The 27,779-nt window shown below is 46.0% G+C and overlaps 1 protein-coding gene across 5 annotated transcripts in view; it reads right to left on the bottom strand.

Annotated features, from left to right (window-relative positions):
- The window catches only part of LOC138296693 (adhesion G protein-coupled receptor F5-like), a 912,996-nt gene that overhangs the window by 653,314 nt on the left and 231,903 nt on the right, over positions 1–27,779 (bottom strand). For all 5 annotated transcript variants that reach the window (XM_069236060.1, XM_069236064.1, XM_069236063.1 and 2 more), the window contains one exon: positions 19,957–20,541. In XM_069236060.1, the coding sequence (XP_069092161.1) occupies positions 19,957–20,541 (585 nt within the window). The remainder of the gene's footprint in view (positions 1–19,956; positions 20,542–27,779) is intronic.

Here is a 27,779-nt window from a genome sequence, read left to right as displayed (position 1 = left end):
CCTGCCAAGGACTGAGGTAGTGGATGTCTTTCTCCACTGGTTCTGGAGGGGGCTTTGTGCCCAGAGTGCTTCATCCTGCCAAGTACTGAGGGAGTGGATGTCTTTCTCCACTGGTTCTGGAGGGGGCTTTGTGCCCAGAGTTCTTCACCTTGCCAAGGACTGAGGCAGTGGATGTCTTTCTCCACTGGTTCTGGAGGGGGCTTTGTGCCCAGAGTCGTTCATCCTGCCAAGGACTGAGGTAGTGGATGTGATTCTCCACTGGTTCTGGAGGGGGCTTTGTGCGCAGAGTGCTTCATCCTGCAGAAGACAGAGGTAGTGTATGTCTTTCTCCACTGGTTCTGGAAGCGGCTTTGTGCCCAGAGTGCTTCATCCTGCCAAGGACTGAGGTAGTGGATGTGATACTCCACTGGTTCTGGAGGGGGCTTTGTGTCCAGAGTGCTTCATCCTGCCAAGGACTGAGGCAGTGGATGTGATACTCCACTGGTCTGGAGGGGGATTTGTGCCCAGAGTGCTTCATCCTGCCAAGGACTGAGGTAGTGGACGTCTTTCTCCACTGGTTCTGGAGGGGGCTTTGTGCCCAGAGTGCTTCATCCTGCCAAGGACTGAGGTAGTGGATGTCTTTCTCCACTGGTTCTGGAGGGGGCTTTGTGCCCAGAGTGCTTTATCCTGCCAAAGACTTAGGTAGTGGATGTGATTCTCCACTGGTTCTGGAGGGGGTTTTGTGCCCAGAGTGCTTCATCCTGCCAAGGACAGAGATGGTGGATGTCTTTCTCCACTGGTTCTGGAGGGGGCTTTGTGCCCAGAGTGCTTTATCCTGCCAAGGACTGAGGTAGCGGATGTGATACTCCACTGGTTCTGGAGGGGGCTTTGTGCCCAGAGTGCTTCATCCTGCCAAGGACTGAGGTAGTGGATGCCTTTCTCCACTGGTTCAGAAGGGGGCTTTGTGCCCAGAGTGCTTCATCCTGCCAAGAACAAAGGTAGTGGATGTCTTTCTCCACTGGTTCTGGAGGGGGCTTTGTGCCCAGAGTGCTTCATCCTGCCAAGGATTGAGGTAGTGGATGTGATACTCCACTGGTTCTGGAGGGGGCTTTGTGCCCAGAGTGCTTCATGCCTGCCAAGGACTGAGGTAGTGGATGCCTTTCTCCACTTGTTCTGGAGGGGACTTTTTGCCCAGAGTGCTTCATCCTGCCAAGGACTGAGGTAGTGGATATCTTTCTCCATTGGTTCTGGAGGGGGCTTTGTGCCCAGAGTGCTTCATCCTGCCAAGGACTGATGTAGTGGATGTGGCTCTCCACTGGTTCTGGATGGGGCTTTGTGCCCAGAGTGCTTAATCCTGCCATGGACTGAGGTAGTGGATGTGATTCTCCACTGGTCCTGGAGGGGGCTTTATACCCAGAGTGCTTCATCCTACCAAGGACTGAGGTAGTGGATGTCTTTCTCCACTGGTTCTGGAGTGGGCTTTGTGCCCAGAGTCGTTCATCCTGCCACGTACTGAGGTAGTGGATGTGATTCTCCACTGGTTCCGGAGGGGGCTTTGTGCCGAGAGTGCTTCATCCTGCAAGGGACAGAGGTAGTGGATGTCTTTCTCCACTGGTTCTGGAGGGGGCTTTGTGCCCAGAGTGCTTTTTGCTGCCAAGGACTGAGGTAATGGATGTGTTACTCCACTTGTTCTGAAGGGAGCTTTGTGCCCAGAGTGCTTCATCCTGCCAAGGACTGAGGTAGTGGATGTGATACTCCACTGGCTCTGGAGGGCGATTTGTGCCCAGAGTGCTTCATCCTGCCAAGGACTGAGGTAGTGGATGCCATTCTCCACTGGTTCTGGAGGGGGGTTTGTGCCCAGAGTGCTTCATCCTGCCAAGGACTGAGGTAGTGGATGTCTTTCTCCACTGGTTCGGGAGGGGGCTTTGTGCCCAGAGTGCTTCATCCTGCCAAGGACTGAGGTAGTGGATGTGATTCTCCACTGATTCTGGAGGGGGCTTTGTGCCCAGAGTGCTTCATCCTGCCAAGGACAGAGGTAGTGGATGTCTTTCTTCACTGGTTCTGGAGGGGGCTTTGTGCCCAGAGTGCTTCATCCTGCCAAGGACTGAGGTAGTGGATGTGATTCTCCACTGGTTCTGGAGGGGGCTTTGTGCCCAGAGTGCTTCATCCTGCCAAGGACTGAGGTAGTGGATGCCTTTCTCCACCGGTACTGGATGGGGCTTTGTGCCCAGAGTGCTTCATCCTGCCAAGGACAGAGGTAGTGGATGTCTTTCTCCACTGGTTCTGGAGGGGGCTTTGTGCCCAGAAAGCTTCATCCTGCCAAGAACTGAGGTAGTGGATGTGATACTCCACTGGTTCTGGAGGGGGCTTTGTGCCCAGAGTGCTTCATCCTGCCAAGGACTGAGGTAGTGGATGCCTTTCTCCACTGGTTCTGGAGTGGGCTTTGTGCCCAGAGTGTTTCATCCTGCCAAGGACTGAGGTAGTGGATGCCTTTCTCCTCTGGTTCTGGAGGGGGCTTTGTGCCCAGAGTGCTTCATCCTGCCAAGGACTGAGGTAGTGGATGTGATTCTCCACTTGTTCTGGAGGGGGCTTTGTGCCCAGAGTGCTTCATCCTGCCAAGGACAGAGGTAGTGGATGTCTTTCTCTGCTGGTTCTGGAGGGGGCGTTGTGCCCAGAGTGCTTCATCCTGCCAAGGACTGAGGTAGTGGATGTGATACTCCACTGGTTCTCAAGGGGCTTTGTGCCCAGAGTGCTTCATCCTGCCAAGGACTGAGGTAGTGGATGCCTTTCTCCACTGGTTATGGAGGGGGCTTTGTGCCCAGAGTGCTTCATCCTGCCAAGGACTGAGGTAGTGGATGTGATTCTCCACTGTTTCTGGAGGGGGCTTTGTGCCCAGAGTGCTTCATCCTGCCAAGGACTGAAGGAGTGGATGTGATTCTCCACTGGTTCTGGAGGGGGCTTTGTGCCCAGAGTGCTTCATCCTGCCAAGGACTGAGGTAGTGGATGTCTTTCACCACTGGTTCTGGAGGGGGCTTTGTGCCCAGAGTGCTTCATCCTGCCAAGGACTGAGGTAGTGGATGCCTTTCTCCACTGGTTCTGGAGGGAGCTTTGTGCCCAGAGTGCTTCATCCTGCTTGTGACGGACTCAGTAGCGTCAGTGCCCTTGGCGCTCATGTGCCAGCGGTGCTTGTGGCAGCGGTGTCCTTGGCAGCGGTGCTTGTGGCGGCAGTGTCCTGTTCAGCGGTGCTTGTGGCGGCAGTGTCCTTGGTATCGGTGCTTGTGGCGGCGGTGTCCTGTTCAGTGGTGCTTGTGCTGGAGGTGTCCTGTTTAGCGGTGCTTGTGGTGGCGGTGTCCTGTTCAGTGGTGCGTGTTGCGGAGGGGTCCTTGGCAGTGACTCACCTGCTGGCGGTCGTTTCTGGCCCAGCGGGGCTGGTGCTGGCAGTCCTGTCTGGCCCAACGGTACTGGTGCTGGCGGTCCTTTCTGGCCCAGTGGGGCTGGTGCTGGCTGTCCTTTCTGGCCCAGCGGGGCTGATGGCGGTGGCCTCCTGGGCAGTGGGGCTGTGGCGGTGGCCTCCTGGGCAGCAGAAATGATGGCCGTGGCCTCCTGGGCAGCGGGGATGATGGCAGTGGCCTCTTGGGCAGCGGGGATGATGGGTGTCTTCCCCGCTGTGCTGCTCTTCCCAGACTTGCTGAGTTTCTTGTGCCCCTTCCCCACCTTGGAAGGTGTTGCAGCTGACTCCACATTCCTACCTGTACTCCTGGGAGCAGCTTTGGTGGCTGGAGTCTTCCCCCTCTCCTGCCGGGCACTGGCCAACTTTTGATGCTTGACAGGTGGGGGACTGTCCGTGCTATGGCTCCGTGCCACACTGGCTACCCTGCTGCCCGGTGCACTCCAGATTCCGGTGACTACAGGCACCACTGGTCCCAGAGATGCTGTGGTTGAGGTGCTAGGTTGGGACCTCGAGAGTCCGGCCCTAGGAGACTGGCGGGATGGGGGAGGTGAGGGAAAAAGGTCAAGGGTATTTACACGCTGACATTCAAATCGGCTAGACGCGCAATTCCTTACTCGTGTTTATTTCATGTTGTTCATTGTGCGTTACCATTTCCAGGCATACATATGGTGACTTTCGAAATGGCAAGACACGCTATTCTTTCCTCATGATTTAACTCTTGATATTCATTGTGCGTTACCATTTCCAGGCATTTATATGGTGACATTAGAATCGTCATGACGCGCGATTCTTTTCTCGTGCTTTAACCCTTGATATTCATTGTGCGTTACCATTTCCAGGCATACATATGGTGACTTTCGAATCGGCAAGATGCGCGATTCTTTTTCGTGATTTAACCTTTGATTTTCATGGTGTGCTATCATTTCCTGGCATTTACATGGTGGAGTTCAAATCGGCGAGACGCGTGATTAATTTCTTGTATGTAACTCATGTTGTTTATTGTGCGCTACCATTTTCTGGCATTTACATGGTGGTGTTCAAATTGGCAAGACACGCGATTTTATTCTCGTGTGTAATTCATGTTATTCATTGTGCGCTAACTTTTTCTGGCATTTTCATGGTGACATTTGAATCGGCAGGAAGCACGATTCTTTTCTTGTATTTAATACCACAGTGTTCATAATGTGCTACCTCTTCATGGCATTTACGAGGTGGTTTTCTAGCCAGCAAGACGCGTGATTTATTTCTAGAGTCTAACTCTTGTTATTCATGGTGCACAATCATTCTATGGTGTTTACAACCTTTTGTGAAAGGATACAATTTGCACAATTCATGTTTCCTACAGTTGTGAGAGAACAAAATGCTAGAATTCTAGATGTGATGTAGTGTGTATATAATACTGTTTTTCTTTCCTCGATCCTCATGCAAAAGATAATGTTTGAATCTGAATATTGCATTTAACCATTCCTTGATTTCCTCTCAGGTATCCAGTAATCTTGAAGCCTAATTGTTTAAGTCCATTCATAGGTTGTCTATTATTTCAGAACAATAATGCTTAGGGTTATAATCTAGTACTGATTCATATGATATAATCTTGATATTGTGTGTTTTAACCTTTTTGCTTCCTACAGGTCTCCTTCCCAGCTGTTCTCTTCCTAATTCCCTTTTCCCCACTTGGACTCTCTTAGACTCTGTGATAATTCTAATCAGAATATTGGAGCTGTCTTGTGGTGGAAGTGTTGGGAACGTGCACAGACCCCGAGGATCTGGTGACTCTGACACATATTTATTAGAAAGTTAGAGGCCAAAAGTGATGAGACCACCCTGAGGAGGGAATTATTACTGGTCATGAATGGTGTATATTGTACATTGAACAGGGGTAAATGTCACAACTGAGAACACTGTGATCTTCATTTCTAACTGTTGATGTGACCCGTGCCTCCCAAAATGGATACCAATATGTGATTTTATTGAACATCTAAGCTCATTATTTTAAATGCTCTCTGGATGACTATCCATGGACAGGGGTGGCCACCCAACTCCCAGTATGGTAAACAGCTCTGCTTGTGTGATCCCATCATTGATGATGATGTGGTGGCATGTGGCTGCCTTATTTGTTGTTTTATGTTTCGGTTTGGCTAATACCCAATAAAAATAAAAATAAAATAAAAAGGTTTGCAACTGGTCACATCAGTTTACCATGCTGCTGTTCAAGAATTGACAGTCCGCAGCTACCTTTTTTATGACATAATAGGGAAAAAAAAGTTAAATTGTAGTCTGGAATTATCTGAATGTTTCAAAATGTTCTTTGTTAAATGGTACTCAATCCTGTACGTCTCTCTAGTTTAGCCTTAATAAAGATTTTGCAATCAAGGAATAGGTTTGAATCCACTGTCGACAGTACCCAACAATTCCAAGAAACATATGAACCTACTTCTGGGTGGCTGGTGGGCTTATTTTCACGTTTTTTGCAAGACTTTCTTCACATTGTTTTCAATATGATGTCAAAAATAGATTACTTTCTTTCTTCAATGCTGCATTTTGTTGGGGGGACCTTATGTCCACTGTCAGCTACAACTGAACAGGAATATAGTATAGTTTACAATCCAATTTCTTTTTATATGTGACTAACAAATCATCTATATTCTGCATTAACACTGAGTTACAGGGCAACCTCAAATTTCCTAGATCTTTCTTCAGGATTAGACTAAAGATTGAAGTTCTTTCTGTATACCATTGTAGGATCCTACAACACACAAGAACTTTATTTTAAAATAGAAATGCAAAGAGAAACAAGTACTTACCTTCGGTAACACATTATCTGGTAGAGACTCTATCTAGCTGCATATTCCTTACCTTTAGAATTTCCAGGCGTCAGCTTTTGATCCAAAACTTTTGCTGAGCAATATTCTTGCACGCACAGTGGGTGGCATAGTTCGGATCTGCATGGCATTGTTGGAGCCTTCTCTGATGTCTTGGTTCCCTATAAAGGCACCACCAAGGTGTGCGTACGTCAGTACTTTTCCATAAACTTCCACGTCGGAAGCAAAGAGCCAAGGAAAAAAACAACAGTTTTATATGTGCGAAAAAACCAGGGCCCTGAAAGGAACAATCCTCAACCCTAGGAAATGAGTCTTGAAAGCAGTGAGCATGGGTGGGTGTAAGGAATCTGCAGCTTGATAGAGTCTCTACCAGATAATGCGTTACCAAAGGTAGGTAACTTGTTCATCTGATACAGACTTCTAGCTGCAAATTCCTTCCCTTTAGAAAAGATACCCAAGCCATAACCTCCTGGCGGTGGACTGCAGACAAATTGTCCTCCAAATAAAACTTCCTGCAGGACTGAATGGGCAAGTGCCCACCTCTGCAGACCTGACTGTCCAGGCAGTAGTGTTTGGAAAACATGTGCAGAGATTCCCATGTTGCAGCCTGACAGATGTCCAGGACTGGTACACCTCTTCCTAACACGGTGGTAGCAGCTTTGCCTCTAGTGGAATGAGCCCTCAAGCCCTTAGTAGGCTGTTTTTTAGCCAGAGCATAGCAGAATTTTATGCAGAGACTGACCAACATGAAATGGTTCACATCTGCATTGCCCGACCTTTCTTCGCTCTCACGCACCCCACAAAGAGTTGATGATGCACCCAGAACTCTTTTGTGTGGTCAAGGTAGAACTAAAACGCTCTTTTTGGGTCCAGTCGTTTGAGTCGCTTTTCTTCCTTAGAGGGATTCAGTGGAGCAATGAAGATGGGCAGGGTAAAGTTCTGACCCAGGTGAAATGGGGTCACCACCTTAGGTAGGAAAGAGGCACGAGTGCAAAGCACTACCTTGTCCGAAAACATGGTGAGATACAGAGGTTTTGACTAGAGAGCCTGCATCTCACTCACCCTCCTGGCAAATGTTATTGCCACTAAGAAGCCTGTCTTGATGGTGAGTAGCCAGAGGGGACAATTGTGGAAAGGCTCAAAGGGAGCGCACATAAGATAGATGAGAACAAGATTTAAGCCCCACTCAGGCATGACAAAGGGCATAGGAGGATACATCTGTACAAGCCCTTTAAAGGATCTATTTACAATAGGAGATTTGAATAATGAAGGCTGATCAGGCAGCTGCAGAAAAACCAATAAGGCAAAAAGATACCCCTTGAGAGTACCCGATGCAGAGCCCTGCTGGGCAAAGGTAAAGATAAAGAGAAGAATGTCAGAGGGAGAAGCAGAAAGAGGATCAATAGATTTCTATATACAATAATTTACAAAGCGTTTCCAATGACATGCGTATACTGTCTTGGTTGAGGGACACTTGGCTGCCAGAATAACTTTACAGACTTCGGGAGGAACGTCGAAGGCTGTCAACTGCCACGGCTCAATCTAAATACATGAAGGTGCTGAGTTGACAGGTTTGGGTAGAGAACCTTCCCCTGCTGCTGTAATAGAAGATCTTCCCAGAGGGGCAGCCTGATCGGAGGATCGATGCTCCTTTTCAGAAGCTCAGGATACCAGACTCTCCGTGCCCAGTACGGAGCCACCAGGATTATTTAGGCCCGGTCGTCCCTGATCTTCTTGAACACTCTTGGCAAAAGTGGTATGGGCTGAAAGGCATACAGGAGGCCTGAGCTCCACTTGTGACAAAAAGTGTCACAGAGTGAGTGGCGCCTTGGAACTTGGAAACTGCAATGTGCAATTCTGCTGACATCGCAAGTTCTCTGCGGAGGCCAACAGATCTAACCAAGGCTCTCCCTACTGCTGAAAGAGTCCTTGTGCCACCTCTGGATGGAGACGCAACTCGTGATCCACTAGGCATCGATAGCTGAGTTTGTCCACCCTGACGTTCAGGGAACCTGCCATGTGTTGAACCACCAGGGTTATGTCCGGCTGTACCAGTCCATGTCTAAAAATGCAAGGCCTCTTGACAAAGGGTTCACATTGCCCTGCTTGTTGCAGTACCACATCGCAGCGGTGTTGTCCATGAACACCTGCACTATCTTCCCTTTGACAAGAGGAAGAAATGCCTTCAATGGAAGTCGGATTGCCCAGAACTCCAGTAAGTAGATATGGAGTACGGATTCCGCCAGAGACCAGAGGCCTCTGATCTCCACCTCTCCCAAATGGAAGCCCCATCCCACAAGTGATGCATCTGTCACTACTGTAACCTTTGGTTGGGGAAGGGTGAGGAGTCGGCCTCTGACCCAATCGCGTTTCACTAACCACCACTGCAGATCTTTTGCAGTTCCCTCCAAGGTCTGAACCATGTTAGTGAGATTTCCCTGATGCTGTGCCCACTGGAACTTCAGGTCCCACTGCAGAGCCCTCATATGCCATCTGGCATGTTTTAATAATAGGATGAAGGAAACCATGAGGCCCGCAGCCTCAGAGTCTGTCTCACTGAAATCCAGGATAGAGGTCGAAACATTGGGAGCATAACCTCAATAATCTGGTCTCGCTGCTCTGGAGGATATGCCCAAAACTGAACTTTGTCCAGAACAGCTCTGATGGAAGGAAGCGTTTGAGCGGGAGTCAGGTGCAACTTCTGCATGTTTATAGTGAACCCCAGAGAATACAGGAGGTTTGCTGTAGTCTGAAGCTGGGTGACGACGGCCTGGGAGAAGGAACCTTCAACAGCCAATCGTTGAGGTAGGGGAAGACTGAAACCCCTAGCCTGGGCGGATGAGTTGTGATCACCGCCATCACCTTGGTGAACACCATATGGGCAATGGTAAGGCTGAAAGGTAGCACCTTGAATCGCAAGTTGCGCCAGTGGGCAGGCAGGATGGGGATATGGAAATATGGTATCCTGCAAGTCCAAAGCTGCCATCCAGTCTCCTTGGTCTAGGGCAGACAAGCCCTAAGCCAGAGTGAGCAATTTGAATTTTTTCTATTTGAGTAAAAGATTGACGTCCTGCAAATTGAGAATAGTATGAAGGCCCTTGTTCTTTTTGGGTATCAGGAATATCAACCACTGCCTACTTTTGTTATGGGGACCTCTTCTATGGCTCCCTTGGCCAAGAGAGCCCCAGTTTCCTCACGGAACAAAACCAAGTGATGCTTCATCAACTGTTCTTTTGAGGGAGGCATGGGGGGGAGACTGCAAGGGGAGAGAATAGCCCTTCTGTATGATCTGCAAGGCCCATTTGTCCGATGTTATGGACCGCCAGTGAGGGAGATTAAATTGAATTGTCCCTTCAACTGGACGTACATGGTCAAGAGGTGGGGGGATGGGTGGTGGACGTCTACTGGCCAGATCCTCTAGGTCTGAAGGCACCACAACCGCGTCCCTGCTCAAGATGTTGCCCTGGCGGAGGACAGTGGCTGGTCTGTGGATGTGATGGATGGCCTTCCAAAGCCTTGAAAGGGGTGATAGACAGACTGTTGGTGAGGGGTTGCCGAGACGCCCAAGGACTTGGCCGTAGCCCACGAGTCCTTAAAGCACTCCAGCGCCGAGTCTGCCTTTTCGCCAAATAGGCGAGACCCATCGAAGGGCATGTCTATGAGGTTTGCATGGACATCCCCCGGAAAGCCAGATGTACAAAACCAGGTGTGGCGTAGAAAGGACACCATTGACAAAATTGCTCTACCCGTGAGTCACTCATGTCCAAACCACACCTTATGGTAAACTTTGCCCAGCTTCGCTTGTGAAAGAATGGCCTGCCTGTCCGCCAGGACCTGAGGCAGCACCTGCACTACTAAATCCCACAAAGTGTGGGAAAATCGGTCCAATAGGCATGAGGTGTTTACCGACCTCAATGCAAGGCTGTTGCAATAAAACATCCAGCCTCTTGAATTCCCTCATCAGAGATGCAGAAGGAAAGGTGTCATGGGATGCAGATGCTCGGACAAAAAACTCTCCGGGGTAGGGCACTGAGTGAGGAAATTAGGGTCACCTGGAGCTTGGCGATGGGAGCAACGAATTGTCCTGCTTACAGGAGCACATGTGCTGGGTTTGGACCACATCCCCAGCAGGACATCGTGAGGTCTTCATTAAAGGTCAACATCGGTTCCGATATGGAAGCCCCTCGTGGAAGAACCTCTGTCAGGTGGTTAGTCCTAACCAGCACCTTAGGCAGATCTAGGTCCATGACCTCTGCTGCCCTACGCACCACCATTGCATACAATGTACCCTCCTCTGGAGCCACCGTAGGAGGAGAGAGCATGCCAGTATCTGGAGAGGTGTCCAGTCCACTGGCCTCTTCTAGTTTCTTATACCAGTCCATTGGTTCCATGGGGGTCTCTATAGGGTTCAAAGACCCTTCCCATTCTTTACCAGTGCCTGGCTGCTCAAGAAAAAGCTCAGATATGAATCTGGCACCTGTGGGTGCTGTTGGCACCGATATCACCGTTCTGTCTCCGGATCGTCAGTGACTAGAATAGGGCTTGCGCCATAGGTGGGAGTCAGTGGTGCCAGGAGCATCGACGTCAGGAGCAGCGCCGGAGAAGCGCGACTGTGCAAGGCCGGTGCCGTTCCAAAATCGGATCCACAAAGCCCCATCGGAGCGGAGGCTGAAGCCGTCAGCATGGAACCTGATGTGGCCTCTGCCAACCCCAGGGGGACCCTAGGGCACTCTGGTGGGGCCGGCCCACTCAAACCAAGGCACATAGCCTCATAAAACTCTTTACATTGAGCGAGGGTCGCTCTGGCTTCCAGAAAGGGAGAAAGGCACAGAGTCGGCCTTGGCATCGGTTCCATGGTACTGTGCCTGGAACGTCGACGTTCCTGAGTCGCCTCATTGGTCAACGAGCAAGGCGAAGTCGAAGTCCACCTGGACGACTTCTTCTTCTTGTGCCTCTTCATCGAGTGCCCGGAGGACCTCCAGTGGGATGAAGAAGACTTCAGGCTCATGGACCCTCTCCCCGACCGGGACCATGACCTTGACCATGACTTTTGAGGAGTTGCGTCGGCCAATTATGGCTGCCGGGCTGCCATGAGCTTCATCGACCACTCCCTTAAAGCTTTTGGAGCCATGGCCTGGCAGTCTGAGCACAAATTTGAATCGTGCTCACGCTCGAGACATACCTAGTGTGGATCCGTCACCAACATGGCACAAAGGCAGGTGCCACATGGCTTGAATTCGGTCATTGTTGAGGTCATCCTCCTATTGGCACAAAAAATCTTGACAAAAAGGTAAAAATACCAGCGCAGAAGGAAAAGAATTGCCGTATGCATGCCTGAGTGATGCCTTTATAGGTGACCGTGATATCACGGGCGGCTCCAACAATGCCGACGTTGCTATGCGGATACGGACGATACCACCCAATGGCGCACAGAAGGGTATTGCTCAGCAAGAGTTCCGGGTTCTGTGCTGATGCCTAGAAATTCTAAAGGTAAGGCAAATGCAGCGATAAGTCTCTATCAGATAAATGGGTTCTCTTTATGACCTGCAATAGAAAAGAATGCTTGGCATAAGTTAATGACTGTATAGCATTCTGCAACTGTAGGAATTCGGAACATAATTATTGCTAGATTCGTTACCACAGGACAACATGGGTTGATAATACTATCACATTTGCGTAAATCTTGGGCATACCTCCTGGTGGATTCCCTGCTCAATCATTTTTTTCAATCACTGGCTTCATTTCGTCTTCTATCTCTATTAAAAACCTATACTATTTAGGTCAAGGGAAAATTACATCTGGTCTCACCTTTATTTTAACTGGTATGGCACTTTTAATCAATTCAGTTTATTTTCTAGAAAGATCCTATACCTCATTGTTGACATTTCTCTTAAATCCAAATCTAGGTCGTCTTTTGTTAAAGCCCGAAACAACTGAACTCCTGTCTCTTTATTTTATTATGTATTTACTTTATTTTTAACACTGAATCCACATCTTGTGGTTTCATTGCAACACCATCCAGTGTGCAGTAAATCACACCATTCAGTTTGCAGAGAAAGTCTCATCCCAACAGATTCACAGGACATGAATTACACAAAATAAACTGGTATTTTTTTTCCATCTGACCACCTTCAACTAGGTCATTCCCTGTAACCTGATTAACAATTTGTTTACTAATAATCCCAATACCTTGAACTTCCCTACCTGAGAGAATGAACTGTAGAATAGGTAGTCCCCATACTGATTAAAAATGAAACTGCAACACCATTGACTTCAGCATGAACATACAAAGAAAACTTGGTCTACCTTTCAGTAAGAAATCCTCCTCCCCCTGAAGCACCATCATTGTGAATTGCTCCCTTCCAAATCATCAGTTAGAATTAATGGATTTTCTTGATAGCATGCACTGTATGGCATTTGATTTTTGATACTGTGCTGCACCATTGGTGCTTAAGGCATCAGCATTTTAAATGATTTCTGATTCTGAAAACCCTGCTCATAATTTGGCATATCCAGGATCATCATGTGTTCCTGTACCTGGGGAGCAACTTCACACAGAATTCTATTTGGATTTTGGTGACATTTGTTTGGGGACCAGTGCATGATTTCCTACAGAAGGGACAAATAGTGCTTCATTTCATTTTTTCAACATTCATATTCAACCCATCATTATTCATCATTCCTCTTCCACCACCTTGCATTTGCATTACTGCATTACTTGATTACCTACTTACATTTGACTAATTCCATTCAATGCAGTCTGAGCATAATTCATAGTTGAACCCATTTGATTCCGCAAGCCTCTCTCAAATTGCTTTGCCTGAGCAATAATCACCTTCTCTTTGATCTTTTTCTGCTTTGCATCAAACTAATCTCAACTGTATTGCCCTAGCTCCAGGATCTTATCTATGTTCTTTTCTCAGCTGTATAGAACTACTAAACTCTTGCCTCAAACCCAAAACAAAAAGCAGAAATTAAACAGCCTACACCATCTTTCTTGGGATCATCAACTTCAAAATGTTTCTTGAATATCTGTGGTATAGAATTACTAAGCTCTGGCCTCAAACAAATGCCAAAATGCAGAAACTAAACAACTGATACTATTTCTATTTGGGATTATTAACTCCACTACATTTCTTGAATATCTGCATGAGCCTCTTGTGATAAGTATGCACTGACTCTTTTGGTTCCTATGAAGTTCTCAACATTTTCACTCAATTCCTTCTCAGACTTTCTTTTCTTCAAATGCTCAATTACATGTCTGTATTCATTAGCTAGTTCCTCAGAAGGAGCATTGGTAGGAGTAATCCTAGCTCATTCTTCAACATGCGGCCATCACATTACACTCTGACCACAAATCACTAGGAACTACAATTTCTGATACATATTTGTCAGCCTATGCAGTTCTATGAAAAAGGACAGATCAGCCTTTCTCCATAGCAGATGCACAAGATTTTCTTCATGCACTTCCCACAACAGAAATTCAAATCCATTTCATAATTTTATCTCACTTTTTTCAGTCTACTGATGTCCACCTCACATTCATCAACTAACCCCTCTAATTTCTTGTGCTTCATTTGCACATCTGGCTGTTTCTTTACTCAAATATCTCAATTCATCAAGATTACATGTCTACAGCCTGTTTAAATCAATGTGTCCCTGTAACATATCACCAAATTTGATTTTCAAATGACAGCGTTAATAGTTCCAGAAGGGTCTTTGACCACAACTGTTCTAACAGGTGGATCAACTTGAACCTAAATAACAGTTTAGGTGTCGTTATTAGTATTAGGAAATGCTGTCATTGCAGTCTCAGTTGATGCACTCAATTCCACATCTGTAGGAGCTTGTGTTGAGGTGCAATCTCCTCCTGCTCCCAAATATATCCAAAACCATTTAACCCAGTTTTTACAACTGTATTTGGAGGAGGTCTACAATTCAAGAGATCATTAAGAAAATAATCCTTCTGATCAGAATCACTGTCCTGCTTAACTCCTTCATTTGCCTTGTTTTGATCATTTGTTTCCTTAATTATAGCAGAATAGGCTCACTTACATTCTGTCCTCCACCCAAATGAAACTTTCACTTGCTTTGACATTTTCTTTCTCTCCTTCCGTGTAGCAATTCAGTCCCATTTATTTAGTGTCTCAAACTGTGTGGGTCTGGGCATCAGTTTCATACCAATCATTGTTTGTCTAAGGAAATCCAGTGTTTTAATGTTAAAAGTATCACGTAAAGAAAACTCTAAGTCCTTCTCAAAAGAAGTATATTTATGCCACTCAGAAATCAAGGTACAAGTGTAGAACCGAATGTCCACTATCATTTGTATAGAGACATTCTTTCAGCATCTTAGTTTTATTCAGTACATTCACTATTATTCTTACTTAAAACAATCTCAAAATCGCAACAAACAAACAAGCAATCCCAGCGTGGCTCTATCAATCGATAGCCAATCATTGCACAGCTCTGTAAGCAACTAACCAATGGCAGCAGAGCTCTGTGGTGACGTATCACCAATTCCACTGTGGCCTACTGGCTGACTAACCCATCTCAGCATGACTTCTCAGTGAATAAGGAAAATAATTGCAAGACCCCACTAGATAAACATAATATTAACAAACCTTTATAACCTTAGCCTAAAGAAGAAGAAATTCAGTAAGTTAAGACAATAAAACAGTAAAACAGCAACAGTACCCTTTCACTGTATCATTTTAAAATCTCAATTCACACTAGGTAAACCCCCTTGAAGCAGCAATCCACCCTGGCCAATGAACTGAGTCCTGTGTACTAAGGAGCAAAGTAAATCAACCTAGATTAGACACAGAATTCCTGAAAAGAAACCTTGTTAATTTAGAAAGTACTGTTGGTGTGCATGTGGTGCCACACACTAAACACTACCTTATGCAGACATGTAACCTAAATAACTTAACATCTTGGATTTCTATGTTTCTGGCAACCAAACCAACCTGTAAAATACTAAATAAATTCACTATTATGAATAGTACATCAATCACACCGTGATCAATCCACCAATTGAACCCACAATCAGCATTCCATATTCAAAATTCTCAGATAATGCATAAAAATCTATTTTTCTGACTCATACTTCAAGAAGCCTCAGAAATACCCACATCATCCATAAATCAGTTATCTCTGTTCATACTTACACTCCAAAATCATTCAGGAACGCATTGCAAGACAGATGTCCTGGGGAACTCTGGTGCCGGAACCACTGGGGAGTTCCAGACAATCCACTATTCTCTCAGAGTGGGCATTAGTAACTGAGAAAACTCTATGGGGGCCCCTTAGAAAGAAGAGGTGCTCTTTGTCATGCAACCATCCTCTGATATCAATTTCTGTAGCAGAAACTGTATCCCAATATTCAGGACAGCCCACATTTCAGAAAACCAATCATATTACCTCAAATGGTTCTCCCATGTAAGAAATTGCACAAAAGGCACCGTCCCCAACATCAATAAAGCAGAGTTGCAAAAACAAGTAATTGGGACTACTCAACAATTGAGTTCTAGATCAGTGATGGGTCTTATTACGAAAGTGTCAAAAACAAGCAAAACAGAATAAATGCCATAAAAGCTCAACTGTAGAGTTATGCAAAGTAGTCAAATCAGAAACCCATTCTAAATCCCAAATGAGGAGTAACATCAGTAACAATTTGGACAGCATTCCTTGTTGCATCAAGGAAAGCTAAACCAATCTCTAATAATCTGGCTCACCCCCAAAATCAATGGGTTCTTAAATATAATTCTTGCATAATAAATCAGTAAAGCAGCTAAATTATCATCGTCTGATCGCATGTAACACGTTTTTGGCAAATCCAGAATATGAGCATCATTACCTTAACATATAAGCTCTATCCCATTTTAAGAAAACATCCAGTATCTTCCTTTCAACTTCCTTTTAGTGATGTTTGAACAAAACATTAAACATTTCTGTAGCTGGGTCGACGGGAATAAGACTCATCTATAAAGCAAAACTACAGCAGAAGGGCCTTGAAGTTGAAATAAGTTAGGAACACTTACGTTCATTCAAAGCTTTGTATTCATAACAGTGGACAAGACCATTACCTCAGCTACCTTTGCTCTGCAGAGCTTATGAGGAGGGAAACTGTGCAGGCAAACAGGATGGGAAGGGAGGAATACAAAAGTGAATAACAGAAACCGCATCCATTTGATCTAATATGTTGTTTTCACATGAAGGTGGCATAACTAAATCATACTAATTAACACACTTCTATATCTCATATTAAATTTGTTTCAACTATAACAACATTTGCTCATTTTTCAAATTAAATCCATTAAAAAATATTAATCATTATTGCACAAAAATACAAATTTAGGAAAACAACACTTCTACATCATTGTTGGCTAATGGTTGCTTAATGTAACTGCCACTCCTCTTGAGAAGCAGGCAAATGTTTAAATCTCTGAGTTAAGCAGAAACTAACACCCTGTTAAAGAAAGGAATGAGATAAAATGGCACTGTGTTGCTAAGAAGGTTAAGGAAAGGATGCCACAAAGCAAATAAACAACTAGAGCAGAAGGTCATGAATACTGGTCATTAAGATTATCTGAAAGGAGAAAAGAGGAACAGGGACAATGTGAGATTTTCGGGTGAATGACAGTACACAAGGCTACATGGTGAACAAGAGAATGTAGATGGTACTTGGAAAACACTGACCGACGGGCTGTCACGACTTACTCGTTGTTTGTGCCTGGAGTCTGCTGGGCGTGTGGCGAGGTTTTTGTTATTGCAGGTTCTGCCTTGACCCAGATAGGGGCGACTCTTTCTGGCAGCCACGGTTCTGCAGGCGATGGGAACGCCAAGGGCAGTCCGTGTCCTTCAGAAGGAGTGCCTGAGAGAAAAAAAACCTTAAAAAGGGGGAAAAACCTCAAAAAAGGACCTCCTGAAATAAGAGCAAAGGATCAATAATTTCAAAACACAAGGCAAAATGAACAGTAAAAAACTGGAACAAGTCAGTATCTGATGCAACGAGAAGGAGCGAAGATCACCATCCAAAAGGAAGTGTTGCAGCGCAAGAAGAAAAGGAATCACAGCCCTTAAATACCCACAGAACAGGAAGCGACCGGCAGGAAGTAAAAGGACACCATATTGGATAGGGAACAATACACAGAAGGCAATAGACAAAGCACCATTGTGAATAGGGAACCAAGGCATTCTGGGAAAGAGAGGGGACTCATGGGTAAAGGAAAACATAAAAATGGAGAGAAAACAAGGGTGACAGCAAAAGAAAGTGAGCAAAACAGAAGGTAAGTAGGGGGGAAATGCAGGAGTCCATGGGGGCGCGCCACGCCACTACAGAAGCGAGGCCCCAAGCCTAATTTGGGGCCTCGATTAAGATAGGAAAGGCTGGGGGTGCACCCATGCACACATGCATACACACACGCATACAAACATTCATACACACACGCATACACACTTACTTGCACACACACAGACAACACCCACTCACACACACCCCCTACCCTCCCACCCTTCTCCCCTGTCAGATGCACAACTTACCTTGCCCAGTGAGGAGGTCGTCTGGCAGGGAATGGGCGCATCCACTGCCGGCAGCGTCCCGCCATCAGGAAACCACCAGGCTATATTACTGCTCGTAGTACGGCTACTGGAGTCCTTTTGGCAGTGTGGGGCGGGGTCAGTGGTGGAACCGCCCATGCGCCTCCGACCACCAGCACGACTACTGCAGGATTTCCACCCAAAATGTGGCTGAAATCCTGCAGTACTCATAATATGGTGGGTGGAAGATCCCCAGCACTGGTGGTCTCCTGGCAACCGCGGCAATGAGGGCCTATGTTTTTCTTGTTTGTTCTCCATAAATGAGTGAAACATCTTGATCAAAATGAGACTGTCCTATTTAGCAAAGGTGCCACAACTTTTCTAAATTTCAGAGCTGGCTGTTTCCACATGAGTGGCACAGAAATTTATGAATTATTTAAATGAGTAGCTGGATGATCATCTTGATCCATTGAATCTGGGTAATGCACTGATGCTTTCTTAGAATGCGGCGTCTCCTAAAATCCTGAACTTAGACAAATAAATTGGTGCTGCCTTCCTGCACCTGCATGAACACTGCTGCTGTTAGTACTTCCGGAATGTGGATCTGAGTGCTGTCAATTTCATATTGCCTAGGAACATCCTGGAAGACCACTGTTAAAGACTGGCTGGCTTGCCCTACTGCTGCGATCGCCACCTGCAGTCCACCAAATAAGCCCAGAGACTGAGGCACAGCACCTTGTAATTCTCACTGCCCCTCAGATGATATTGATTGAGGGTGCTCCAAGATTAAAAGAGCACATGAGCTGATTGGTGACTCAGTATGGTGGTTAGGCTGGTTCGTTAAACCACATTTTTCAATACTTCTGCTGTGTTGGGGTGATCCAAGGGCCATTTAACAAACGTTATTCGTATTGAGAAAGGCTTCAGACTCAAAAGAGGCATTCCACACCTTTGGCCTTGGGGCTTTTCTATTGACAAAATCTACACATGAACATCAGAGGCAAGGTTCTCGACTAGAAGGGGTGGAGCCAAACTAATCTGAATGGAGACGGCTCCACCCCCACCATATGCCTAAACTGTTTAGGAGGCACTGCCATCATGGGGAAAGGCTAATGCCTCCTCTTGCAAAAATCTAAATAAAGGTTTAGTTGTTCATTTTGAATCATTCATATACATCTGATTGAACATATGTCTTATATAATAAATGTGTTCATGAATATAAATTTACATGAACAGGCTGAAGACAGTGAGGCAATTAAAAAAATGCATCTAAGAATATCACATTTGCCTTGTGGGTAATACATGAGATGAATGGCAAACAATAACTTGGCAGTGACGGACAAACTAAAGGCACAAGTTCAAAAGAGCACTGTAAGGTCTTATAATCAATAGAGGGGCTATAGACCGTGCTGTAATAATTGGAAACAGAACTGCAGTGCAGCAGGGATGAATGTTTCAAACCACTGGTCAGAAATAGCAGGAAAACAAGTTTTTCTCAGATTGAGGCTGTGACTGATAATGGTCATCAGACGAATGAGACAGATGTTCAATGCTTGCCCAATAATACACCGAATGGGGCATGATTTTAGCAGTGAACATTTGGAGAGTGTGTTTGTGATTTAAATATTCCTCCTATTGATTAACAAGTACATGATAGCAAAATAATAACCCTACAATAATAGTATGAGAACCCTAAAAAATATGTATAATATGTTTAACACCTACATTTTGAACAATACCCTCAAGCAGCCATCTTTTTCAGGTCCATAACAGGCACTTAATAGTAACCAGCAGCTGCCTTAGGGTTTGTCATTTAGAGGATATTTTAGACATACCCATCTAACGGTTTTCCATGTCACCTGACCTTCGAATTTGAACTTGCTTGCACCATGAAGGTAGGTTCAGGATGAAAGGTGTGCATTACCTAACGTCGAGCAAAACTGAATGCAGCAGGAAGATTGTGGACCATAAGACATGCTTGCTTCTTAAGTTAGCAAACAAAACAATTCGGTGATGACAAAAACTTGTGAGTTTCATTAGCTTTGCATTACCCCAATAAAAGAAAAAGACTACAATGCAATTATATTTCTTAGAAAAAGAATGTTTTCAGTTCTTTGTTAAACCACGGAAGTATAATTTATAAAAAAAATTCTAACAATTACATACCTTTTGGCACTGTTGTTGTCGGTTTCACAGTTGATATACTTGTTACTGGTGTTATAGTAGTCACTGTTACTGGTGCTGTGGAGGTTATTGTTGTTGATATGGTTAATGGTGTTGTAGCGGTCACTGTTGCTGGTGTTGTAGTAGTCACTGTTGTTACTGGTGTTGTCATGAACACTACTGTTGTTGGTTTTGTAGTTGGTATGGTTGTTGCTGGTGTTGTTCTGGTCACTGTTACTGGTGTTGTAGTGGTCACTGTTGTTGGTTTTGTAGTTGTTACGTTTGTTGCTGGTCTAGTGCTCACTGTTGTTATTGGGGTCGTAGTGGTCACCATTATTATTGGAATTGCCACTGTTGTCATTGGTGTTGTATTCGCCACTGTTGTACCTGGAGTAGCATTTTTCATTGTTGTTATAGGAGTTGTAGCAGGCACTGGTTGACAATATGCACCCTCAGGAGGATACGAGTTGATGCAGTCACAGCCATTTGGTGTGCTGGAACAGTTGGGCCTTGCGACACAAGTGTCTGAGGGCCAGTAGTATCCAGCTTCACATGAACAGCGATCAGTAGTCACATTTAGAGAGCACTCTGTGAAAAAGCAAAAAAAGGAATTATGCAAGATATACCAAGGACATCTGCTATGTTTTAGATATTCCAAGTTACTAGAGTCGGCTGCTCAACTATATTTCTAGTATGTCGTACATTGCACTAAAATGGGACATTCAATTATTCAAAATATGCTCTCTCAGCAACAAATTATACAAGCCCTCATGGTATGACACTTTGCTGCCATCTCTCAGTAACAGATTATATAGCCCTTATAGTCCGACACTTTGCTGCCATGTAACCATCCTTCTAACGCTTTAAAAGAGCAGTCCACAAAGTGAACCCAATCCTGTGAGGCCTCTTTTCTGGTCTCTCTGAACTTGATCATATTTTATTCAGTGGTGAGACCAAAACCTTCTAAGAGTGCTGATTTTAAAATATTGTAATTGTCTGCATCTTCTTCTCTGACAGTGAGAAGTCTAACCCTCCCCTTGTCAGAGAAGGACAACCAGAGAATAGCAGCCCACTGCCTTTGAGGGGCCCTCTAAACTTTCCAGTCCCTCTCAAGTGCAGCAAACCACTTGTAGATGTCATCACCCAAGTTGTATGAGGGAACAAATGTGTGCAAGTTTCTGGAATCCATGGAGTCCTCCATGACTCTATAATCACTGAAACGGCTGCTGCTGCCACCGTGGGGTGCTAACCCCCAAACCCTGCCTCTCCCTCTCCACTGCCAAGGCCTCCCTATCTAGGGCTAGCTGTTACTGGTGCAGCCTCACCCTGACCTCCTCCAGACTCAGCTTTCTGAGCTCTCTATCTATAGACTCATCCCCTGGAGTTGTACAGTGTGACCCATCAGACACTGAGGTGACATGAGAATGGGCATAGGTGGATCTTTCCCCAGTCTTGGTGACCTTAGCTACCTGTCCTCTGGGTGTAAAGAGAGCCCTACATGAGTGACTTCCCCTCCCTCTACAAGCTACACTAGTTGGTCTGATAGGAACAAGATCCTTTGAAGAACCCTCCCCTGGACCTGGAAGATTATCCTCTATCTCAAGGGGGTTAGAGTCTCCCTCCTCCTCCTCCTGGCTACCAGCATGTTCCTGGTCATCCTGAAGAAGGAGGCTCAGAAGAAAACTCTTATTAGGATTCTTCCCCATGTCTAGCTTCCTCTCTGAACATAGCCCCTTCAATTCCTTGAAGTTCATGCCCTCATAGGAATAGTCCATGATCTCAGAGCTAGGTCCAGCTGCAGACATGGTGTGTGTGTTAGGGTGGTGTGGGGTGTAACTAACCTACCTAACCTCTAGTCTCTCAGAAAATAAGTTTAGAGACTAGGGTGGTCATTCCAATCTTGGTGGGCGGCGGTAGCCGCCCGCCAGGCGGGAACCGCCAATCGGCCACCACACGGCCAAAAGACCGCTGCCGGCATTCCAACCTTCCCGCTGGGCCGCCGGGCGCTAACCATGTTAGCGCCCGCCGGCCCAGCGGGAAGGAGGCCTGCAACACAGAAGCCGGCTCCGAATGGAGCCGGCGGTGTTGCGGGCGTGTGACGGGTGCAGTTGCACCCATCGTGCTTTTCACTGTCTGCTAGGCAGACAGTGAAAAGGTGGCCGGGGACCCGTTACCGCCAGCCTCATCCTGGCAGTGACAACTGCCAGAAACAGGCTGGCGGTAAGGGGGTCAGAATCCCCATGGCAGCGCTGCTTGCAGCACTGCCCTGGCGGATTCGCCCAGCCGGGGCAAAAACAGCGGGAAACCGCCGGCCCCGGTTTTCTGACCGCAGCTTTACCGCCGCGGTCAGAATGGGCTTTGAAGCACCGCCAGCCTGTTGGCGGTGCTTCCGTCATCCGCAACCCTGGCAGTCCTAGACCGCCAGGGTCAGAATGACCCCCTAGATTCCTGTAGTAGGTATAATGTATATCTCTAGGTATTGAGTGGTCTTTCCTGTGGAAAGCACCAGGTGACAGAGTGATAAGGCAATTGCAAGTACTAATCCACCACCGCACCACCAATGTAGGAAGCTGGTCTGGTGTGTGCTGGGTCGCTATGGTACTTACACCTTATACCAGGTCCAGTTATCCCTTATTAGTATAGTGTAGGCAGTGATTAGAAGCCAGGCTCTCTAGAGGTAGCTGTGGATGAGCAGCCAAGGCTTATCTAGGGGGCATGCAAAGCTCATGCAGTACCACTGTAGTCACAAAGTACTTACACACATAAAATAAATCACTCAGTGTTAAAAAAATAAAGGTACTTTATTTTGGTGACACAAACACCAAAAATACCATAGAGACTATACTCCCTTAGGGGGTAAGTAATACACAAATTATATACACTAGTATGCAGAAATAGGCATAAAACAAGCATTTGCAATGCAATATGTCTCGCATTTGCTTGAGTTAGAGCTATTAGCATTGTAAATTTATACCTAGACTTTTCTTGCCACATAAATTGGTGAACCATGCCGCATAAGTTGGTCCTCTCTGCCACATAATTCAAGTGGCCCTACATATAACTAAAGCTCTTCCATTTACCTTCTTCCTCTGTCTGAGGTAAAAAATGAAAATGTTGCCACTATTTATTATATTTATTTATATTATTATTTTGCCCTTCCCCCATACCCCTCCACCCCAAGGAAAGAAGGCTATTAACATTTGCAAAGGCAAAACAATGCTGATGCTTTCCCATTCATTCGCTTTAAGGTGGTAAAAGGGGCAGGGATATAACCATTATATAATGCCTTGACCTGATTTGGTATATACATTCACATTTTGTTTTATGTAGAATGCAGGTTGTCAGCAGTGCAATGTATCTGACTTCCGCTTTAAGTAGGATGAAAAAGGTAAGAGGTCTTTAAATGGGGCATGGCAAGCAAGCGTAAATGGGAATCGTCTGGCCTATGTAACTAAATGCATGGCTTAAAACATGTAATGATATTATGTGCTTTACACATCCTACCCCATGAACAGTATTTTGGATCCCTTGCTGTGAATTTTTCGTACTTGTATCGAGGCATATAGCACAACAGCTGACATGTGCTTAATATAACCCAGGCGTGTTGTTTTTTCCAGTGCTTGTTAGCAGTATCAAATAAATGAGCAACAATTTCATTGTGAATGATTCGAATTTAAAATGTTTCCATAATATGGGGCTGTTAATTAAATGGTACTAAAGAGCACTGCTGTTTCTTTTACTGTGAAGCTGTCCATATTTTGAAAGCTATGGATCCCCTCCAAACACTTTGCCACAATTACAATTTGCACATAACTTACAGTCACTCTGTGCACCCTGCAGAAAGGCCAAGGATTGGATGTGTATGTAGTCTCCCCACCACCTCTACAACCAATTTGTTGACAGGTACCATGATAAACTCGCACTTCCTTCAGCCTCAGTGCATTCAATTGTGTTCCATCCAGAACACTCACCAACAACTTCAGTGCACCCAAGCGGCTTAGTTCACAGCAAGCACTATACAAGAGTTATATGTTGCATTAAAAACAGAAACCCAGCATCTGGATAAAGCAAACAATATTTGGGGAATGCAAAATTAACTAAAATATATTACAGGTAAACAGGGACTCCATTGCTGACATGGATTACTGTTTTTGCCCATAACCTTAAGGAAATAAATATAGGGCCTAATAGGAATCTATTTCAAAGTCAGTTTTTAATTACTGCTGTTCCAAGACCTGGTAGGGCCAGGTTCACTTGAAGCACTGCCTGTAGACAACCGTGAGTGTCGGGTGAGTTGACCATTATGTCACAGTTACTACAAGCATTTCCCCCCAAAAATCTCAGGGCACTTCTTTGTGGGAGATTACTCCCCCCTTTCTTATGTGTATCCATTGTGCAGCGGTTTGCAAAATATTTGTCCTATTAAAAAAGGTCTAGCCTTTTAAAGAACACTAACTTTAAAACACAGGGCCATGAAAGCCCATTGAGGAACATGGAAAGAGAACATGAAATGGGTGTTTTTCCTATTGGGGTTCCATGTATTTATTTGCCAATGGCGCATTTTCCACTTTACTTAGTGGGCAGGTGAAGAAAAAAAAACTGCTTGTGGGTTGCTGCCAAATTAAACACAATGAAAGTGAGCGAGAGAAGCCTCCTTTGCCCCTTCAGCTTTCACTGAGAAAGTTTTCATTGTCCAACTGCACGGTGATGGGTGCGTGCCAGAATGGGGTTATTTACGACTGTTTGCCGTTTTCCTACTTCTAGGATGCACACACCTGGCCTGGACGCAGTGAGTCAGCTCGGCCCATCTGTTTACACGCATTTCTTTGCTTTCGGGCACGAGGAATGCCACGACAAGGGACTCTCTTGTTAACTTTCTGGTAATTTACTTCACATAGGCACTGAAGTATGCTCTCACTACTTATTTGGGGAACATTTTAGAACAAGAAACAGACCTTCCTTTGAATGCACAGCAAATGTGAGGAGATAAGAGTGAGATTTATGGCCCCGTTTACAGCGTTGCTCTGTAAACCACGAGCCCTTGAGTCCTCATCTCAAGAGATTTCAGATTAAAGAAAAAACACAGGACTCTTGTTTTAAAGTGACCTTTATAAACTAGGCACAACAAACAGAATCATGTTTAAAAAAGTGAAAGAGCAAAAGCGAGCTGTCCCTGGAAAAGCCCCCCACTGCTGTTGATTTTGTTTGCAGACGGAGCTGGTGGGGAGGAGGGGCTGATTATACACCCACAGTTTAAGACAAAAAGGCCAATACTGAAAAAAAAAAGTCCCCTTCAGAGGAGAAAAACAGAATATAGCGTAATTATACAGTACTTTGTGGTGCTCCCAAAGAGAATAAGGCAGGACAAAGAGGCAGAACTGACCACTAGCAAGCAAGGATTTTTGAATGACAGTAGAACCAACACATGAAATTGCTGGAACCCACAGTATAGGTATACTTAAAAAGTATACAACATGTCGAACGCTACGCTCGATATAAACAGTTAGAAAACAGTGCAATTAGTGAAAATCACAATAGTTAGAAATTGGCCGAGGGGGAGCACAAACCATATACTAAGAAAGTGGAATGCGAAAGTCGGTCCCCCACCCAGGGAAGTGTAGCGTTTAGAGGGGATCTGGGAGTACTAGAAACAATCAAAGATAGGTACCATAGCCCAACCCGCTGCCCAGAAAAACAGGAGTAAATCACAGTAAGTTTCCCATAACACACAGAGAATTAAAGAAGAATAATGTAACACCCAGAAGAGACTGCAAGACACCAACAGTGTATTCCTGGACAAGAAGACCTGTGGAAGAAGGAGGCCAAGTCCAAGAAGCACAGAACAGTCCAGAAAGAACAGGAGCCCCTGCTAACCCAGATGAAGGTGCAAAAGGTGAACCACTGGTGAAGAAGAAGAATCAGTACTGCATCCAAGAAGACGAAGTCGGGTTCCTGGAGGGTGCAAGTGATGTCCCACGCCGGATGGAGGATTGCAGTCAGATTTGCGTTGTCGGTGTCCGCTAACAAGCCTTGGTACAAGCAAAGCTCGCCTGTTAGCAGAAAGGGGCGCTGCTGGGGACCAGGAAGGACCACGTGGACTCTACCCAGGAGAGGGAGTCAGAGGGGGCCCTCAGCACACTGAGAGCCCACAGAAGACCAGGCGGCGCACCCAGGAGTCCCACAGCACGGGGACAAGAAAGTTGCAGAACAGGCCCATGGAGCACTACGACAAAGGCTCCCAAGCCGCTGGAAAACCATTCAAGAAGCTGTGCATCACAGGATAGAGTGCTGGGGGCCAGAGCTACAAGACGCATGAAAGATTTGGAGGACAGATGCCAACAAGTCTTGGCAGCTGCAAAAGACGTGGTGCACGGGGGTATTGTCTTACGTGGGGAGGCAAGGTCTTACCTCCACCAAAGTGGGGCAGCTGGAAGAGGAGACCGTCTGGACCACTTCAGTCTACCACCCGTGATGCAGGATCCATGCAGCTCAGCGGGAGAGGGGGTACATGCAGTCAGTCTTCATCGCACTTGGTGCCTGCAGAAGCAGTGGAGTGAATCCTTCACCCCAAGGGAGATTCCTTCACTCTTCTGGTGCAGGCTGAAGGTGGGCTGTCCTCAGAGGATGCACGACTGGGAAACTGTTGCAGTTGCTGGCAGGAGCCGGAGATACAATGTTGCAGAAGTTGTCTTGCTTCTTTGTTGCAGCTGGCAGAGTTCCTGGAGGGTCCAGATGCAGTTTCTTCAGTGAGAAGGCGAAGTGGGTGATACAGAGGATTCCTGCTGGAGTCTTGCAATCTGAATTTGAGGAACCACCCAAAGGAGAGACCCTAAATAGCCCTGAAAGGGGGATTGGTCACCTAAGCAGGCAAGCACCTATCAGGGGAGGGCTCTGACGTCACCTGCTGGCACTGGACACTTAGATGCTCCCTAAGTTCCCTGCCAACCTTGAATCCAAGATGGCAAAACCCAGGGACCCTTTGGAGTAGCTCTGTGCACCACCCCTGGGGTGGTGATGGACAGGGGAGTGGTTACTCCCCTTTCCTTTGTCCAGTTTCGCGCCAGAGCTGGGGCTGCCTGGAAAACCTCAGAAGGCTGAAATGGCAATTCTGGGGGTCCTCTAAGGAGCCCCCATAGTGCATGGAGTCATACAACCATGCTTGCAAAAGCATTGCAGTATGATTACAATATGTTTGATACCAAACATGCCTATGTTCGGAGTTACCATTACGTAGGTGGACATAGGTAGTGACCTATGTCCAGTATACACGTAAAATGGCATCCCCGCACTCACGATGTCCGGGAAAATGAGCCTGGAATTAGTGGGGTGCTCTCACACACAGGTACTTTGCACCCTGCCCTCCGGGCTGGAGGGCCTGCTATAGGGGTGACTTATAAGTGACCTGGTGCAGTGAAAATGGCAGTGAAAGGGTGCTTGCTCCTTTTCACGCAGGCTGCAATGGCAGTCCTGCAGAAGACTTTGCATGGACTCCCTATGGGTGGTAAAATATATGCTACAGTCCATAGGGATCCCCTGGAACGCCAATGCCCTGGCTACCTAGGTACCATATCCTAGGGACTTATAAGGGGGCACCAGTATGCCAATTGTGAGTGAAATACTGTGTTAATTGTAACCAACAATTTTAAGGGAGAGAGAGTTACTGGGGTCCTGGTTAGCAGGATGTCATTAGACACAGTCAAACACACTGACAAACAGGCCAAATGTGGAGGTAACCAAGCTAGAAAGAGGCTACTTTCCTACATCTGTATAGAATGGATTTCTTCCTGTACCACCAGTATCCAATCATAAGAATAGGACATGAGCTG

This window comes from Pleurodeles waltl, chromosome 5 (genome assembly GCF_031143425.1).
Source record: "Pleurodeles waltl isolate 20211129_DDA chromosome 5, aPleWal1.hap1.20221129, whole genome shotgun sequence".
NCBI lineage: Eukaryota > Metazoa > Chordata > Amphibia > Caudata > Salamandridae > Pleurodeles > Pleurodeles waltl.
The sequence above is the reverse complement of the archived record's forward strand: the minus strand, read 5'-3'. Positions and strand labels throughout refer to the sequence as shown.